Source organism: Meleagris gallopavo, chromosome 11 (assembly GCF_000146605.3).
Source record: "Meleagris gallopavo isolate NT-WF06-2002-E0010 breed Aviagen turkey brand Nicholas breeding stock chromosome 11, Turkey_5.1, whole genome shotgun sequence".
Taxonomy (NCBI): Eukaryota; Metazoa; Chordata; class Aves; order Galliformes; family Phasianidae; genus Meleagris; species Meleagris gallopavo.
This window is the reverse complement of record NC_015021.2, coordinates 685,377-703,042: the sequence shown is the minus strand read 5'-3', so window position 1 is coordinate 703,042 and position 17,666 is coordinate 685,377. Positions and strand designations below refer to the sequence as shown.

General features: G+C 41.5%; 1 protein-coding gene across 1 annotated transcript; it reads left to right on the top strand.

Moving 5' to 3' along the window:
* Positions 1–8,506: 8,506 nt before the first annotated feature.
* LOC100544298 (claudin-15-like) lies at positions 8,507–17,666 on the top strand. The gene is given in 6 exon segments (XM_019618905.2): positions 8,507–9,935; positions 12,573–12,586; positions 12,588–12,738; positions 12,881–12,962; positions 16,110–16,220; positions 17,519–17,666. Coding segments are annotated over 6 exon segments (675 nt in total). The 5' UTR covers positions 8,507–9,718; the 3' UTR covers positions 17,619–17,666.

Here is a 17,666-nt window from a genome sequence, read left to right as displayed (position 1 = left end):
ACGTTGGGAAGGTCGGCCCCGGCCGCCATGTTGGGTGCGGCGGCCCCTCCGGCGTGCCCGGGCGTTACGATCTGTGCACGTGACGTCAGCGCTCCGTATTTGTAACAAAATCAAAATAATTTTTTTTTAATGTAAAGTTTGTGTTAGCTTTGCAATTCAGAGTATCTTATTACTTTTTTTTCCCTTTTTTTCCCCAGAGACCTTATCAGGAGCCTGTTGTTCATGTGGCTGTCACAGCTCTCTATTAGCCCCGTTCAGTCCATGTGCGGCTTGGCAGTGGGAGCCGTGGGGCCGCCGCCTCAGGTGCCCACACAGCACGCCTGGCCTTCTGCTAGCAGAGGTTTTCTTTGCATGCCTGAGAAGAACAGGCACAGAAAATACTCAGTAGGACTGCCACACACCGTGCCTCCAGGGGTTGTCTTTCGTCGTGTATTTTTCTTGTCAGCTGGTGAGCCCTTGTGAACCTAATGAGGCTCAACAAAGCAAAGTGCAAGGTTTTGCACATGGGTCATGGTCATCCCTTGTATGTATACAGACTGGGAGAAGAACTCCTTGAGAGCAGCCCTGCTGAGAAGGACTTGGGCGTCCTGCTGATGAAAAACTGAGCACACACCAGCAGAGTGTGCCTTGCAGCCTGGGAGGGCAGTGGTATCCTGGGCTCCAGGTGAGAGGTGGCAGCAGGGACAGGAGGGGATTGTCCCTCTGCTCTGCCCTTGTGAGGCCCTACCTGCAGTACTGTGTGCAGGTCTGGAGCTCCAGTGCAAGAAAGACACAGCTGTTGGAGAGGGTCCAGAGGAGCCACAAAGATGATCAGGGGGCTGCAGCACCTCTTCTATGAAGACAGACTGAGGGAGCTGGGCTTGTTCAGCCTGGAGAAAAGAAGGCTGCGGGGTGACCTCACTGCAGCCTTCAGTACCTAAAGGGAGCCTATAAACAAGAGGGGAGTTAACTCTTTGAAAGGGTAGATAACAGCAGGACAAGGGGAAATGGTTTTAAGTTGAGGGAGGGAAGATTTAGGTTGGATGTCAGGGGGAAGTTGTTTGCTGTGAGAGTGGTGAGGTGCTGGAACAGCTGTTCAGAGAGGCTGTGGATGCCCCGTCCATCCCTGGAGGTGTTCAAGGCCAGGTTTGATGGGGCCCTGGGCAGCCTGGTCTGGTATTAAATGGGGAGGTTGGTTGCCCTGCATGTGGCAGGGGGGTTGGAGATTCATAATCCTTGAGGTTCTCTTCCAATTGGGCCATTCTGTGATTCTGTGATCCTTGGGATCCCTTCCAACCCAAGCCAACCTATGACTCTATGAATTGAATTGAAATGTCACCTAGTTTTGGTCCCCATATGCCTTTTACTATTGAGGAATGCTTGCATCCAGCATGGAGCTTGTGGATGTTATGTTACCTCTGGTAGGCACATTAGGACTGGGCTGTCATTTTAAGAGTGGGGGAAGGACTCCTACAGTGGTATCCCTAGTCCTTCTAAAGAGTCGTAGAATTTAGGTGCTGGCTCAAGGATGGTTGCTCATTTGTTTTTCTTTTTTGTGAATCTAGCTTCTAAGTTTCCTCACTTTGAAGCATACAGTATTTTAAATTGCAGTATTTTAATGAGTACTTTGTGTTAACAGCTATGTGCTACCCACCATTGTAGGTTAATAGTTTCATCTGCTTACTGTCAGGAGTAAATTGTGACCACATGGGTCATACCAACATGACAGGCAGAAACAATCACTTGAACTGTGGTATAAAGTCTGCTTGAGTTTACTCCTTAATTTAAATTTATGATTTATTTTGCATATTTTCTGTTGTCAGTTGTGTGTGCTTTGAAGAAGTTACGCAGTCACTTAGGAGAAAATTATGCCCTCCCCAGTGGCAGATTAAACTTTTATGGTGGAATACACATGCTTTTAAGAGCAGAATGTAATCCTGCTTTCCTTGCACAAACAAATTTCCATTGTGTTACAAACATTTAAAAGGAATGATTATGGGAGGAGGCTTGAATTCTTTTTTTTTTTTCCCCCATCATGCTGGAACGCTGTATTCCATTGCAGTGGGGGCTTCATCCCAAAACAAATGCTTTCTGTGATTGTTTGCCTGTTTTATCATAAATGCAGGGCTCTTTCTGAGAGGACAGCATTTTGGTGGCAGGTGCAACAAAGGTGTAAATAAGTTATCATGGAAATTGTAATAATATTTTTCTTGGAGACTGTTGATGCATCGGCAGCTCAGTGGCACTGACAAAGCAAATTATATACCAGTGATTGCTTGTTTTATCTGGGCACCTTTGATAGCAACTTTCATGATTTTGTTATGATTTTCTTAGTTGAGTTGTCCATTTCACTGAGACGTTGTAGCAAAAAGGTGCATCTGGGCCTTTGTGCAACGGTTAGGCAATGCTTCGGCCACAGGTCCTTGATTTTTAGAATGGGGGGAAAGGTCCCAAAGAGTACAAAACTTACCTTTCTGTTTGATCAAGCTGATCCACACAGACTGCTGACATTACTGTCTAGCAGGAAGGTAAATGTGGAGATTAGAAGCGTATCATAAACGTAAGTATCAAAATTCATTTCACTTAAATTTGTATTGATAGGCATTGTAATCGGGAGACAATTTATGAAAGCATTTGGTATCTTTAATTTTAAAAGAAGTTTGAGTTAGCAAACAAGTGAAGAATTGATGACGCATTGCAGATGTAAAATAGAGAATTCCTCATGTTGATCTTCTGGTTTGGTTTTGTTGGTATTTTCTGAAATATGCATGTATGGTAATAAAAGTTCTCCTAAAAAAATACTCAGATGTCATAGAATATTTGAGTATCCCAGTTATTTAATGAGATTTAGATATCAGTTCTACGTTTTTCTTATACAGTAAGTTAGTTTGTATATACATCTTTCTGATGTTTTCCTAAAGAAAGGTAAATCCACTTTCTGTACGTGTCTAAACTGTTTCAACAGGTTTATAATACCAGAAATTGTGGGAGGCTTCTTTAAAAACAGCTTCTGTCAGAGGAATGGCTTCGTCTTCTCTTCAGATAAGTTCACTGCTGCTGGCTTTAGCCGGATTCACCGTTTTACTTCTCACTACCATGTCCAACAGATGGAAAATTTCTGGCACCACAGCAGTGCTGGTTCCTTCAGAGTGGATTTCCGAAGGTCTCTGGATGGACTGTGGAGTCACTGATTTTGGAGCAATACAGTGCATGAAGTTTCCTCACATGTTGAGTTCAGAGAGTAAGTGTGTATATGTATATAAAATCCAGAGATGCATTTTTGTTCTTTCTTTTTGCGCAGCATATTAGTGCAGTTGGACTGCAGGTTGTCACGGAGATTCTAGTATGGAGAGGATTTGTCCTTCAGTACTTTCAGACAGGCTGAAGGACCCTTGAGAAATCCATATGCTTTGCCCCACCGTTCAGCCCAGTAACTGCTGTGCCTTTGTTACCATGTCTATTTTGGTTTTACTTGGTCTCATTCTTAACTACAAGCAGACAATATGTCAGTAAGCGCTTTAGTGTGAGACAGGACTTGGATATTGCACCACTAATTTGACTTTGTGCTAAATCTGTGTGTTTGTTCTAGAAACTTTCAGAGGTGGCTAGCTTCAATAAAATATATCTGTGCAAGTAGTGCTTTTGCGTTTTCTGAGCTAAAATGTTCTGGTGTAGTTGGACTGCAAACAGAATTGTTTTCCTAGGAACTGAAAATGGTTTGTTTGGATTATTCTGGATTTTTAAAATATTTTTCTATAAACACCCTTTTTATGGTAAAAGATTAGGAAGGATTGACAGTCTTCCCCAGAAAATGGAGGTTGGGAATAGTTATGGTATAAACTTGGACAACATGTGTCTTGGTAGGATTTGAGCAGAACTTTCCATTTATTTGTTTTCAGTATTGTGCGGTCACTTTGTCAGTTATATTACTGAATCATTTCTTATGTCGTTCCCCATTTTGTGGATCTCTAATCATTGCCATCACTGTTTTTCTAGATTCTTTCCAGTTCATCTGTTCTCAATGCACAATGTTCAAACTGGAAGCAGGTCTTACAGATAGCACAGACTATGAAATCTTGCCTTTCCTTACGCAGACATGGACTCCACCACAGTCAGAACTGCCTAGCAGTGTAAGGCAGATCTCAAAAACGCGGCTGCCTGGAAACTGTCAGGATTCAGGATTTTTGTGATTCTTCCTCAGGCCCCTGAATACAGTGACCTCATTTAGTTCCAGTTTAAGTATTTAGCGTGTTGTATTGAGGCCAGAATTTGTAGCCTCAAAAGAAAGGAAATCATATCCTAAGGATTTAAAAATCTCTGCTCATTGAGTCAGAGACAGTGTCAGCTTTTCCTGCCTTTCTGCTACCCAGAGTCGGAGTATTCCTCTCCAAGACTTCCTCTGTGTAGATATCAGTTTGCCCAAAATTCATCTGGAAACTGAGGTGTGTTTTCTGGAAAGCAGAATGATGGGATGGGACCAATGGTTCTTCTGTCCCCGTGTGGGGTAGCAAGCTGTAACAGATGCTTACGACGACATCACAGCTTTGCCTCACCTAACAAGCAGGAGCAGATGTCTCAGCCCTGTTAGAGAGGCAAGCAGAGTCTATATCAGACAGTCTCTTTGTTTTTATTTTAATGCAGTTTAATTATACTCAAGATGGAAAGAAAATATTCACCAGGAACAGACAACTTCCTGGTGGATTAAGCAGCCACCTGCCCTGGGGCATGTCTTCCCTCCTCCCTCCCAGAACTGTAGGAGAGGAGTCCTGGCTGGCAGGGCTCAGGGATCACCTTCAGCTGTCACCTAAAAACAGCACAGGGTTCCTTGTGCCAGCTGACAGATGCGTTGTATGGCTGTCTGGAAGAGTTACTGCTGTCTGTCATATGACAGTTTCTCTTCTTACAGTCAGTGGGTAAGTCAGCAATACATATATATGTTTTATTATATATTTGTTTATTATTTGTTTATATATGTGTATTATATATATGTATATTATATAAACAAATATATAATAAAACATATATATTCATATATATATATATGAAACAAATATAAACAAATATATAATAATATATATATATGAAACAAATATACAGAAGTGATCAAAAAGGTACAAGCTATTGTTGGTCAAACATTTAAAGTGTTAACATTTTCAGGTTTTTTTTTTTTTCTGTATTGGTTGATATTAAAAAAAAAAGACACAATTTCTGCCTGTAGATGCTATCTCAATCATATTGCATGCTAATATGCCCTGTTATAAGAACATTGTATACTGCCTATACCTTGGTAGGACTGTTAGCATTTCACTTGCAACAAGTTTATACTATTGTAAGGAACTTTCCAGTTATTTCCATTTGCTGCACTTGGTTTTCATTGCAGAATGGTTTTGGAGAGCACAAAAATAATGTAGAAACCCAGATACCTACTCAAAAACATAGCTGTTCAAGTCTCCAGCTGCAGAAAATGCCTGAGTGTGTTGCTGCAATGGGAGAGTGGCAGATACTACTGCGTAAGGTGTGAGCAGGTGGATGATCTGCTCAGCCTGATGGCATAGCCCAAGGAGAAGGTGGAGAGATTAAGGAGCATCAAAGAGTGGTGAGCAAGAGGTAGACTGGTGGAGCAACTTCCTGCCTTACCTACAAGAAAGGCACTGGGGTGATACACCCAAGTAGTGGTGGATCTCCTGCCTTGTCACTGTCAGGCAAAGGAAAGGGTCTAAGAGATGGGGAGAAATGGAAGCAGGTCTCAGCCTGGCATCGCAGGCAAACTCCCTCCCTCCCTATCCTGCCTTTCCAGGTGCCCCTACGTAATAGGTTTGAGGCTCTGGAACTCGAGGGACAGGTAAATGAGGAACAGTGGAAGGTCCACCCTGGATATTGTGTAGGAAAAGGCAATTCACTCCATGCCTCAAGACTGCCTCCACCGAGAAGAAAACAATGGTAACTGCTGTAGGTGGCACCTTTCTGAGGGGAATGGAGTGCCCCATATGTAGGTCAGACCCTACCTGTAGGGGAGTGTGCTGCTTCCCTGAGGCCTGGGTCAGAGATCTTACCAGAAAAACTTCCTGCTCTGGTTTGCCCCTCTAGTTATTATCCTTAACAGACTGTTCACGCTGACAGCAATGAAATCACTGAGAGAAGCCTGGGAGCTGTCAAAAGGGGCTTCAGTGAATTAGGGTGGTTAGCGGGTGGAGTGGGAGTACGGGTGGTGGTCTCCTCTATCCCGTCATGTGGCAGGCTATGACTTAGTTGCCTTTACTGAAGCATGGTGGGATCATTGCCACAACTGGAGTGCTGCAGTGAATGGTTATAAGCTCTTCAGAAGGGATAGGCAAGGAACGAGGGTGGCTGTCTTTGTTGGAGAATGTTTCAGTGTTGTTGAGCTTGCAGCTGGCAATGATAAGGTTGAGTCCCTATGGGCAAGGATCAAGGAGAAGGGAAATAGGAATGACATCCTGGGGGGATCTGTTACAGACAACCTAGCCAGGATGAGGAGACAGACGAGATGTTCTCTGAGCAGCTGGCAAAAGTTGTGCGATCATCAGCCCTTGTTCTCATGGGGGACTTCAACTTCCCTGACAGATGCTGGAAATATAATAGAGCCCAGAGGAAGCAGGCTAGAAGGTTTGTGGAATCTGTGGAAGATACAGTTTCCTGATGAGCAGGTTCATGACCTGCTGGTCATGAACAGAGAAGGACTGGGAGATGTGGAGGTCAGGAACTGTCTGAGGCAGAGCCACCATGAAATGGCAGAGTTCTCTATTCTTGGTGAAGCTGGGGGGGTGGGGAAGGGGCAAAAAAACTGCTACCCTGGACTTTGAGGGTGGACTTCGAACTATTCAGGACACTGATAGGGAAAACCCCTTGAAAGTCCATCCTGAAGGGTAAATGAGTCCAGGAAGGCTGTATACTCCTCAGGAAGGAAGTCTTACAGGTGCAGGAGCAGGCTGTCCCCTGTGCTGTAAGATGACCCGGAGGGGAAGAAGACTGGCATGGATGAATGGGGAGCTTTTGGTGAGACTCTGGGAAAATAAGAGTTTACCTCCTATGGCAACTCAGGGAGGGTACCTGGAAGTTGCTAGCATATGCAGGGGACTGAAAGAGCTGATGGAGGTGATTGTCAGGCCTCTTTTCACAATCTGTCAGTGCTCAACCAGAGAAGTCTCAGATAACTGAAGACTTGCTAATGTGACATGCATCTGTAAGTAGGATCATAAGGAGGATCTGGGGATCTACAGACCTGTCAGGTCGACCTCAGTGCCAGGGAAGGTTATGGAACAGATCATCTCGAGGGCGATCATGTGGCATGTGTAGGACGACCAGGGGATCAGGCCCAACCAGCATGAGTTCATGAAAGGTGAAGAGGAGACTCGAGAGACTTTATAGCTCTCTACAACGCCCTGAAAGGAGATTGTGGTGAGGTAGGGGTCGACCTCTGCTCCCAGGTAACAGCAATAATTCAAGAAGGAATGGCCTCAGGTTGCACCAAGGGAGGTTCAGATTGGATAATAGGAAGAATGTTTTCTCTGAAAGAATGGTCAAGCATTGGAACAGGCTGCCCAGAGTCAGATGGAGTCAGTGTCCGTGGAGGTGTAGTACTTAGGGCACAGGTTAGTGGGCAACATTGGTGGTAGGTGGATGGTTGGACTAGATGATCTTGGAGGTCTTTTCCAATCTTAATGATTCTATGATTCTGTGATTCCTCATGGATGAAACTGAGCAGGGAAATGTGCTCTAGGAATGCACCTTATTACTTAAGCCATTGGGGGCATTCAGTTCATCCAACCAGCTGAACCTAGTCTGAGGTAAAACTCCTGTCCTGCATAGTGTAGATGTGAAGCTATCCATGCCAGTTCTAGTCTGCTGATGCACGTGCTACAGCACTGTGCCATTGGTAAGCTCACTGCTAGCCACTGGAATTTAGTGAACAGTCCTGTATTCTACAGCACTTCTTTTTTCTTTCGAGAAGAGTGGCTTCCTTAAGGGAATGATTAAAATGCCTGGTGCCATGTATGAAAAACTTGTGCATTCTAAATCTATGCTTTAATCTGTTCCTCTTATATGTGTGCTTTACAAGTGCATGTCAAAATCGCCTTTTTAATAGCCACTAGGAAGAGATAACTTCTTTAATTATTTTTTTAATTATTATTTTTTAATTCTTGACAACAGTATGAAATTGGAGGGACACTTGATTCAAATTCCTAACTAAATTCAACTTTAGAAGTCATATGAATAGAAGTGATTGCTGAGGTCACCAGAATAACTTCTGTTTGTGAATAAATTAATCTGAAACTCTTTGAAGGGTATTTAACAGGATGCAGATACTCCAATATACTGGCACAATGCATTCATTTTAATATGCTATCATTTTCAAATTGCAATGATTGAGCAGAAAGAGGGGATTTTGGAAAAACCTCCTGAAAAGATCAATTCTCAACACATCGCCATCTGATTTCTTTGAAAGATTGCAAGCTGCTCAGGGTCATTCTGGCTGTGCTGCCAAATCTGTTCTTATTTAAAATAATGGTAAAGATGTTTTTGGCTGCCGAGGAAGGAAGATTATCACTGTGGCATGGTAGTATCCTTTTGCAGCCAAACCTGCTGACTTACAGCATCAGCTCGAAGTGACCACTGAATTTTGGAAAAATAGATATATTTGCTTTAGGCAGGTTGTGGCTCTCTCAACAGCAAATCGTTTTGGGAGTCTTTGTGTAGTACTGTGACTTTTTGTTACCACGTTGTGTGATAGTAAAATGGTTTTATGAATAAACTGTGACTCCATTTCCTGGAGATAAGAGCAGGTTATCACTGCAAGAAATGGTTAACCCTACTTGGATAGACGGACAGTTTAAGTTATAAACATTAGTGGGTGATGTGAATTGAGTCTAGAAGTTTGTCTGATCAAGAGCAGAAGCAAATAAACCAAGTTTAGCATACTTTCCTTTGTCTAGAATAGATTTTTAATACTTTAATGTTCTGACAGATGCAATTAACTGGTATGTATTATTCTCATATAGCTATTTTCCTTCATCATTTTACTCCTTTTGAAATAGGTCTGTCACAGTGGTACATCCTTATATTTCATTTCCATGGACTGTACATTATCACTGTTTTATTCCAGTGTAAATCGGTCTATTTAAACTGTATAGTTTAACAATAGATCAATAAATTGTGAAATATTAATGAAAATCAATCAACCACAGTCTTAACATTCCTGAAAGAAGCTGGCAGTATAGTTGCTGTTGCTCACTGATGACCATAATTCCAAAAATATGCTAAATTCTCTAGCAACAGAAATAAGTTCATATTCTCAAGCTCTCTATCATAAAGAAGATAACACAAGAAAGCTTTTTTTAAAATCTGAGGTCATTAAGCAAATTAAATTACAATCAATTTTAGTCATATGTACACCATAGTTTATGGCAGAGAAGGAGAGACTTTCTTAAAATACTCTCTAGAAATAATGGCTAGAATTTCTAGGCTGAGACTAAGACTAGACTTTATCACTTCCTATTTGAAAATTAACATTTTTAGTAGTTTTTTAATGTTAATATCTCTACCATGAACAACTCCCAGTTACTGCCATAGACTGTAAGCCTTATCTCTGGGGTTGAGCAAAGAGCAAAGGTAGTCTCATTTTGGAATGAAACCCAGAGATGAAACAGCAAGGAGGCTTCTGAAATGCTTCACTTGATGCTGATCTAGTTATAAGGATATCCAACAGTTACTACTCACAAGCATGTCTGCTGCGCTGGAAATTGTTGGTTTCCTTTTGTGTTTGGTTGGATGGGCCTTTATTGGAGGTACCTTGCCACATAGTTACTGGAGAGTCTCCAGTTTACACGGCAGTGTGATCACAGCATCTACGTTGTATGAAAACCTGTGGAAGAGCTGCGCAGAAGACAGCACCGGAGTATCCAACTGCAAGCAGTTTGGCTCTCTGTTTGCTCTGCCTGGTATGTGACTTTGCATGGTCTTGTTACGCTGCTTAAGAATTGCTGGGAAAAAGTAGCAAGATTTTCGTTTTGGTAATCTGGTTGTAATGGAAAATAACACTGACTTCCTGAACAGAACAGATTTTGCAGGTTAAAGCAATACAAAGCTTTGAGTGGCACTATATATGGAACACGTAAAGAAAGGCTGTAAAAAAAAATAAAGACAAGCACACATCTGACAGCTTCATATCTATATGGAATTACTGCATGGGCATTCTTTTGCAATAGTTGATAGCCAATGTTATCTGGAGGTTTTTTTTTTCATAAAGTAGCTGTCAGTACTATTTTTTTTTATCTAAAAAGTGCGTTGTGGTTTTTCACTGCTGAGATTGAAAACTGTGTACAATGGAACAAGTACAGCAAGTATATGGTTTAAATTAACTTACATGTTAGAAATTGGTAACTACTTGTTGGATGTGGTTCTAAATATCAGGAAATTCAGGTCTGCTGTCTCCTGTACTGCCTATCAGCCTGCAGCAGAATCGTAGCATGTCCTCAGGTGTTGAATTAAGGCACTATCTGCAGATAGTGAGCATGCTTATAGACAGTGAAGTTAGCTGTTATCCATCTTGAATACTTCAGATTTATCCCAGATAAAAATGTCTTCCTAACTAGTTGAATCTACACTGAGAGGGGGGTAGTCTAAATAGAAAGGAAGATACTCCTGATGTGGAACATGGGATCAGTGGAAATATGGCACTGAACTTTTTTCTCAGTCTGAAATTATTGACCAACTCTGAAACAAGCATAGCAGTCCTGTGAAGCTGTCTGTGCCCATTCATAGGGAATCTTATGTTTTTCTAATAATTCTAATAGTTACCTAACAACCCTTCTAACAAATTGTTATCTGAGAATAGGCTCTAAAATGCATGTGTGTATTAAGAGGAATGTAACATCCTACATAACTCATTAGAATCACCAGTAGCAGAATAATGGCTTTCTCAGCAGAATGCTTATGTGCTTGGTTCATTTATAACCCTTTTAAAGGGCTGGTTCTTAACTGACTGTCCCTGAGTCTGTACAGCATCTCATCATGGATGTGTTTACACGGGTTGTTGTCTCTCTGTAGAGCTCCCTTGTGTGGGTGTGGGCAGCAGGGCCACATCAGGTCAGGATCTGGAGTTACTGATGACAAAGTAGGTTTTAAAGCCATCTGAGGGAAGCAGAAAAGAGCAGAAAAGAGCATTGTGAGTGCTAATGCCAAAGAGAAAGACAGGAAGAAAGCTCTTGGAGAATTACCAAGAACAACATGGTATCAGCAAGAGAGAAAATAGGGTGAGGTGGAAAGTAAATCAATAGGCCAGGCTCTGAAAATGAGGTTGTGAAGATCAGATTTGATCCACTGAAGAGATCAGTTACTCTGTTGAGGAGATGACAGTATACCTGAGGAGTAAGTATGGGGAGAGGGAGAAGACAAAGCAGCTTGCAGAACTGAGATAAACTGAGAAGAAAAGGCTTAAGGGGAGGACAACTGAAAAAACAAGACGACACAGAATGGCACAAAAGGATGAGAGGACAGTTGGGCAAAGAAAATGGGGTTGGTGTCAGTAAGGGCAAATAGTGGGACCTTCAAGAAAGGCTTGTAGCTCTCATGGGTATGAGCCAGGGCATGGTTAGTTTAGGTGTGTATGAGAAACTTATCCAGTTCAGACCCTAATTATGCACTGTTAGAGCCAAGACCCATCAGACTTGTGACACTCGGCACGTTTATCTCATTAAAAAGGTGCTGAAGTGTCATTTGAACCAGAACCTACTAAATTCAGGCTGCCGTTCCAAGAGCCTGAAGTCCCTGTCTGTCCTTCCTTGTTAGGCTGGTTAATAACTGATCCCAGTTATTTAGTGATACCTAAGTGCAAAAACTGGGAGCTTAAATGATGCAGAGTTGTCAGCAGAAACAGAAAGAAAGCTTTGAATATGTTTCAGTAGCTGGTCACAGACTCTGTAACATACTCTCACCAGCTAAACGTTCTCTGCAAAAAAATATCTTCAGCAGGAGAGGCAAGCTGCAGATCTTGGACCAGCTCATCCCCTGCTCATTACCCATTCAATTTAAAGTATCAGAAAGTACACTGCTAACGCCAGCACCTGCTTTTTCCATCTCTTACTGGAAGTAGCAAAGCAGACTCTGTCCAGGATATTTTCCCAGTCTTCCATAGTGTCACCTTGGTTGGGATCTGGAGTTCAGAGGTGTCCTGTGCACTCAGGTCTGTAGGTAAAAGGAAATGACCAGAACCAACAGGCTGGAGATGTGTACCTGCACCTGCAAGTGACCTGTCTACTGCAACGTGTTTTCACAGGACTGAAGGATGTGAGCTGTGAAGTGTTTGCTATGCTTTTGGGGGTTTACTCAAGCTCCTAAGAGGATTTACTGAGCCTTAAAGTGTAAGCGTAGTTCAGCTCTGAATTCTGATCGACTGTATACAGCCCTCTACGTTTTTGATATTTCTCAGAACTGAATGACAAGGTTGGACAAGATTCATTCATTACTACTTCTATTAATTTTGTCACTGTCTCTGATCTGTTACATTTTGTCAGTATAGGGTTAATTTAATTTCTGTATAGTTCCTTATTTGTTCTCTCTTTATCTGTCTCGCTCAGTCCATGTTCAGGCACTGCCGTGCCTTGATGATCATTTCCATTCTTCTGGGATTCGTTGCTGCCGTGGTCTCACTGCTTGGTTTAAAGTGCACAAACGTTGGGCTGAGTGATGAGGATGAAAAAATGAAGGTTGCTGTCACGGGAGGATTTCTTTTTATTTTAGGAGGTAATGCTGAGGCTGAAATAAAAATGCTGTCAGTACTTTGTATTGCTGTCAAATGAGACTAAATGAATTGAACACTACTGTTGGATTAAAGACATTGAAGGACTCACTCAGCTCTGCACTTTTTAATGTTTTTTTCTGGCAGGTCTCTGTTCGATGGTGGCCGTTTCTTGGTATGCTGCAATGATTACTGCTCAGTTCTTTAACCCATTATATGCTGGAACCAAGTAAGTTAATAGTCATACCAGACTCCAGTATGCGTTAGGTGGCAGGATTAGCCTCGGCTGCTCCAGGGTTTCAAAACCTGGATGGATCCCAGTGTGCAGCCTTAAAGAAGGAAAAAATTGTCTTCAGGGGAATTTTTCACCTCAGAGATGTTTGCTGTTGGATGGAAGGGTGGAGAGGTCTCCTTTGGAAGCTTTAGTGAATGTGTGGGGTCTGTCAACTCCAAATTTGCCTTGGATTATTGGCACAGAGTACTCTCTCGTGCTGGCAACTCGTGACATTCAGTTTGCAAAATACAGAACTGAAGTTAATAACACTGAAGTTCCTATCAAGAAGTGTCTTTTATCTACTTGAGCCAAAATAATTCCTTTCTTCTTGTATCTTTGTCTGCACCCTTGTCTGTTCCCGTGATGACCTGTTTCCTCTGCACATGTACTCTGATATTACAAAGAAAATTCGAACTCAGATTTAGTGAACAATGGTAGACTTACTATCATTTTTGAAGGCATTCTTACACCTATATGAAATCCCTTTTTCTTGTTGTTTTTTTTTTTTCCCCACAATCCTACCTGTTGAAAAAAAAACAAAAGTATTCTTAATCCTCAGGTTTTGCATTTAATCCACAATGCAAAACATAAATCTCTTTTGTCATCAATGCATGCAGCATCACAGTGCTGTCATTATTGGCCCATGATCTTGGACCTCATCAAGGTTTGTGGCACTGTCATCCCAGGTTGCACACAAACAGCTTTTGAGATATAAAAGCCCTTGGTCTGTTACAGAAGCAGCAACTTTCAAAACTAAATGTCTGAGGATAACTTATCTTGTTCAAAACTAAACATCCACTGAGGATGGCTTATCTTGGTAAATAGACCTATAAATGAAGAGCAAGTGTGGGGGTGGTGACTGGGCACCATTAGTTCCTGAGATAATATTTGAAGTGCTTCATAGCTTTTCCTCTTGAGGATCAGTTCAGGGATAGTAGGATGTGAAGTGCTTCCTGGTGAATCATAGTACTTGAAGCAATTGCTCTCCTTATGCTTCCAAACAAGCACTTCCAAAGAAATCGCCCTTGTAAGATTTTTTTGCTTTATGTGCCCTTGAGAGCATTATCTGAAAAGTAATAAATATGTGAGAGGACCAAAAAAAAAAAAAGGAATGGTTAGGAATTGCAGAACAATTTGTAGAACAATTTGTAGAACAGCCATCGAGTTTTGTAGTTACGCTATAGTTGCTGGGCTTCCACATCAGTTTTGTTAATCATTACTAGATTGTTTGCATTTGGTTGCTGAAGATTTTTTTTTTTAATCTAAACTTCCTATTTAAGACTATCAGTTTATTGAAGAGTTCTTAGGGAATTAACTTTGAATGTTGGTAAAGCTCTGTTTACCCACGCTCTGTTCTCTTCAGAAAGTTCATCCTCCTTGGGCTGTGTGAAATGGGTTTAATTTCAATTACAGGGCAGTATTAATCTTCAGTCTTAAGAAGGTGGAAAATCTGCTTTTTGGATTGCTTTTTTTGGTCTGACTTCAGGCAGTTAGTAAAATTAACCTCTGTTGATTCTTAGAGGAATTTCTCATATAACTGTGAAAGGAAACCTGAGTCATCCCCTGGATACATCCTATATATGCTTTCCTTTGTATGATGTGTGCAACATTCCTGACTTCAGACAGTTAGTGATCAGAGACCATTGCTTCCACAAGTCAGTACTCTCCTATTCTTCCTTAGTATTCCAGCTTCCTCCCCAAACTTTTGTTTGTTTGTTTGTTTGTTTGCTTGTTTTGAGATGATGATCATCTCTCTCTTCTGTTGCATAGTCTCTGAAACACTGGGGACCAGAGCTCTGCTTGGGGTTCCAGTGTGCAATGGGAACACCGCAGAACTTCCTGGTTCTGGAGTCAGAAACAAACACTTAAATAACGATTTGATACTTACAAACAGAAAGGATTTCCGCATACCTGGTTTCAGTATACCTTCCGTGTGGCCCATGACAGTTATTTTGCCTTATACTGGCCATGCCACTGACATTACTTTGCCATTGCTGTCTGTCATAAGAAGCAGCTAGCCAGAGAAATCAGTTTTCTATGGACAAAACACTGGACCACCTGTAGGCAGCTGTTTGTATAGAATTTGTTCTTCTTTTTTAGTAGGACAGCTGGGAAAAGGCTATTGTTTATTAGGCAGTCTCATAACAAACTTACATGTCCCAAAGAATATTCAGCACTCTCTGCAGTTCTGTGTGTCTGAGCTGCATTTAGGAGCAGTCTCAGAATGAAAAAGGATAGCTCTCCATTTTACTGCACAGGAAGAGACTCTTCAGAAAATCCCTCCATCCAGCCCTGGAAATTCATGGATAAAGAGTTTGACTCAAAGACTAGACGTGTCTGAGCCTGGGAAAGGCAGTCAGGAGTTTCCGTAAGAAAGAAGTTTTTATAACACAATGCACAACACACTGGTACCTCTGTCATCTGAGATCATAGAATGATAGAATGGTTTGGGTTTGAAGGGACCTTTAAGATCACGTAGTTCCAATCCCCTGCTATAGGCAGGGACACCTCCCTCTAGGTACCTAATATATGACAGAATTTCTTTCTTGGCTACGTCTGTCACATTTGTGCACTGCACCCAAATACCAGCTAGGGGGTAATTCTTAGTGTTCTTCAGTATTTGGGCACCCTCATCCAAGTGGAGACTGAAGAGGAAGGTCTGATGGAGAAAGCTGATGAGTCACATGAATGACCAGACCGCCAATATGGAATTCAGCAAATGTAAAGGAGCATGTAACTTTTCTTTTTCCATCTCAAATTATTCATACCCATTGCTCTATTGGATTCAGTGTTAAGATTCAGCATCTCTCTTTATTATCAGAAACTTATTCAATGTTTGCAACTATTTATTGCTACTTATTATATTGCTTAGCACTTTTTGTTGTGCACTGATTTGGCAGAGCACTTGAATATGCTTGTAAGAGTTCTACTGAACAGGCACAAAAATAGGTCTGTTCTCCTCTGTAATCTGCTGAGGTACCTTTCAGATAGCTGACATCTATCCAGAATGGAATTTGCTTGGATGATTTGTGTGCTTTATGTCTCATTCTAAAGTAATGGCTTCGTGATCTTGTTATATGCATAAAATCTTTTGTGTTTCAGATATGAACTGGGAGATGCTCTGTACTTAGGCTGGGCTGGATCTGTTCTTTGTATGCTTGGTGGGATCTTCCTAACCTGTTCATGCAAAGGGAAGGAAAAACAGAAATACAGGTAATCTTGAACTTGGCAGTTCAAATAGTAACTGTCTGTTATATATCATTTTCTGTTCTCTCTTTCGCCCTGGTTTGAATCTGCAGCAAAATAAACAGGAAAATCTACCTATTGAGTCAGTGCTCTGGAATGTCACAGACTTGTGGTGGGTGGTGATGCCGTACCAGGCACTGATGTCTCCCAAACACTGAATTTGTTGGTAATTGGCTGCAGTCAGCAGTCACCTATAACTAGGCTTTGGTAATTCTGATGGTGCTTCTGAGATCTATATGTGACGACAGTGTGCAGTGAAAGAGCCAAAAGAAAAGTGTGTCAAAGAATATAGTGTACTGTAATTAAGATCTCCTGTAATACTCACCGCTATTAAAATGCTCAAACCCCATTTATTATGAAGAAAATGTAGTGGCATTTTCTTCCCCAAATTGACTGCTAGAAGCATGTGATGTTTCCTTGTTTCTTGTGGAACATTTTACATCCAGTATGTTGAGCGTGCATCAAAACAGAAAAATCAAAGTTCCTGGCCTCTATATTTAACCTTGCCTGCATTTTCCCCCAGTCCTTAATTTTTTACACATACCGAAGGTCCCTTTTCAAGGAGAGGGATCAGATTGCCAGAAATAGCAGAGGTCCTTGTCTAGATAGAAGATCCCAAACAGTCTGAAGGAAAGCTACTGTCAGGCTTGAGAGGATCTTAAGACAGAAGAGAGAAGCATGCTGAATTCACTCTTAGGAAAGTTATGTCAAAGCACCTAGTAATTGAGAGAGTTCTTCTGATATTCCCTTGCTTAATCTGAAGCCACTGAACTTTCATGGCAATATTTTATCAGCCAAGTTGGAATTTAGATTTGATTTTGTATCTTATTGATACAAAGTACCACATAACCTGAAATATCCTGAAAAATCAGGGAAACTGATGGAGGCAAGAGAAGTTCAACACGATGGATGACAGCTGAATGTGTTAAGCTGAAGATGGTTTTGTTTTCTCATAATTCTGATTCCTGTATTAAAAACTGCAACTTGCACGAAGGCATTAAAATCTATATTCTATTGTGCTTTAGATGCTTGACCTAAGTGCCTCCAAGAAAGGCACAGGTGAGTAAGAAACCCAGAGCTGGTTCCTGGCTAAGAGAAAGGTGGTTGTGCCACCTGGTGAGAACAATAGGCCTTTAATAGCTGCACCTTGGGAAGCACATGCTATCAGTGCATTGGATACTCTAAATGAGTAATGTCCTAAGTGCCTAAAGCTATGGCTGTGTGTGTAATGCCTATTTTTTAAATCTTTTTTTCTTAATTTACAGTGCCAACAAATACAGGTATTCAGCAGGCCAGGCAGCTGGTCAGCAGCAAATTTACACCACGAATGCTGAGATGGCCACAAGTTCCAAGGAGTATGTCTAAACTTACATTTTCACATTACTTGTTTGTACGAGGTTTTGAACTTACATT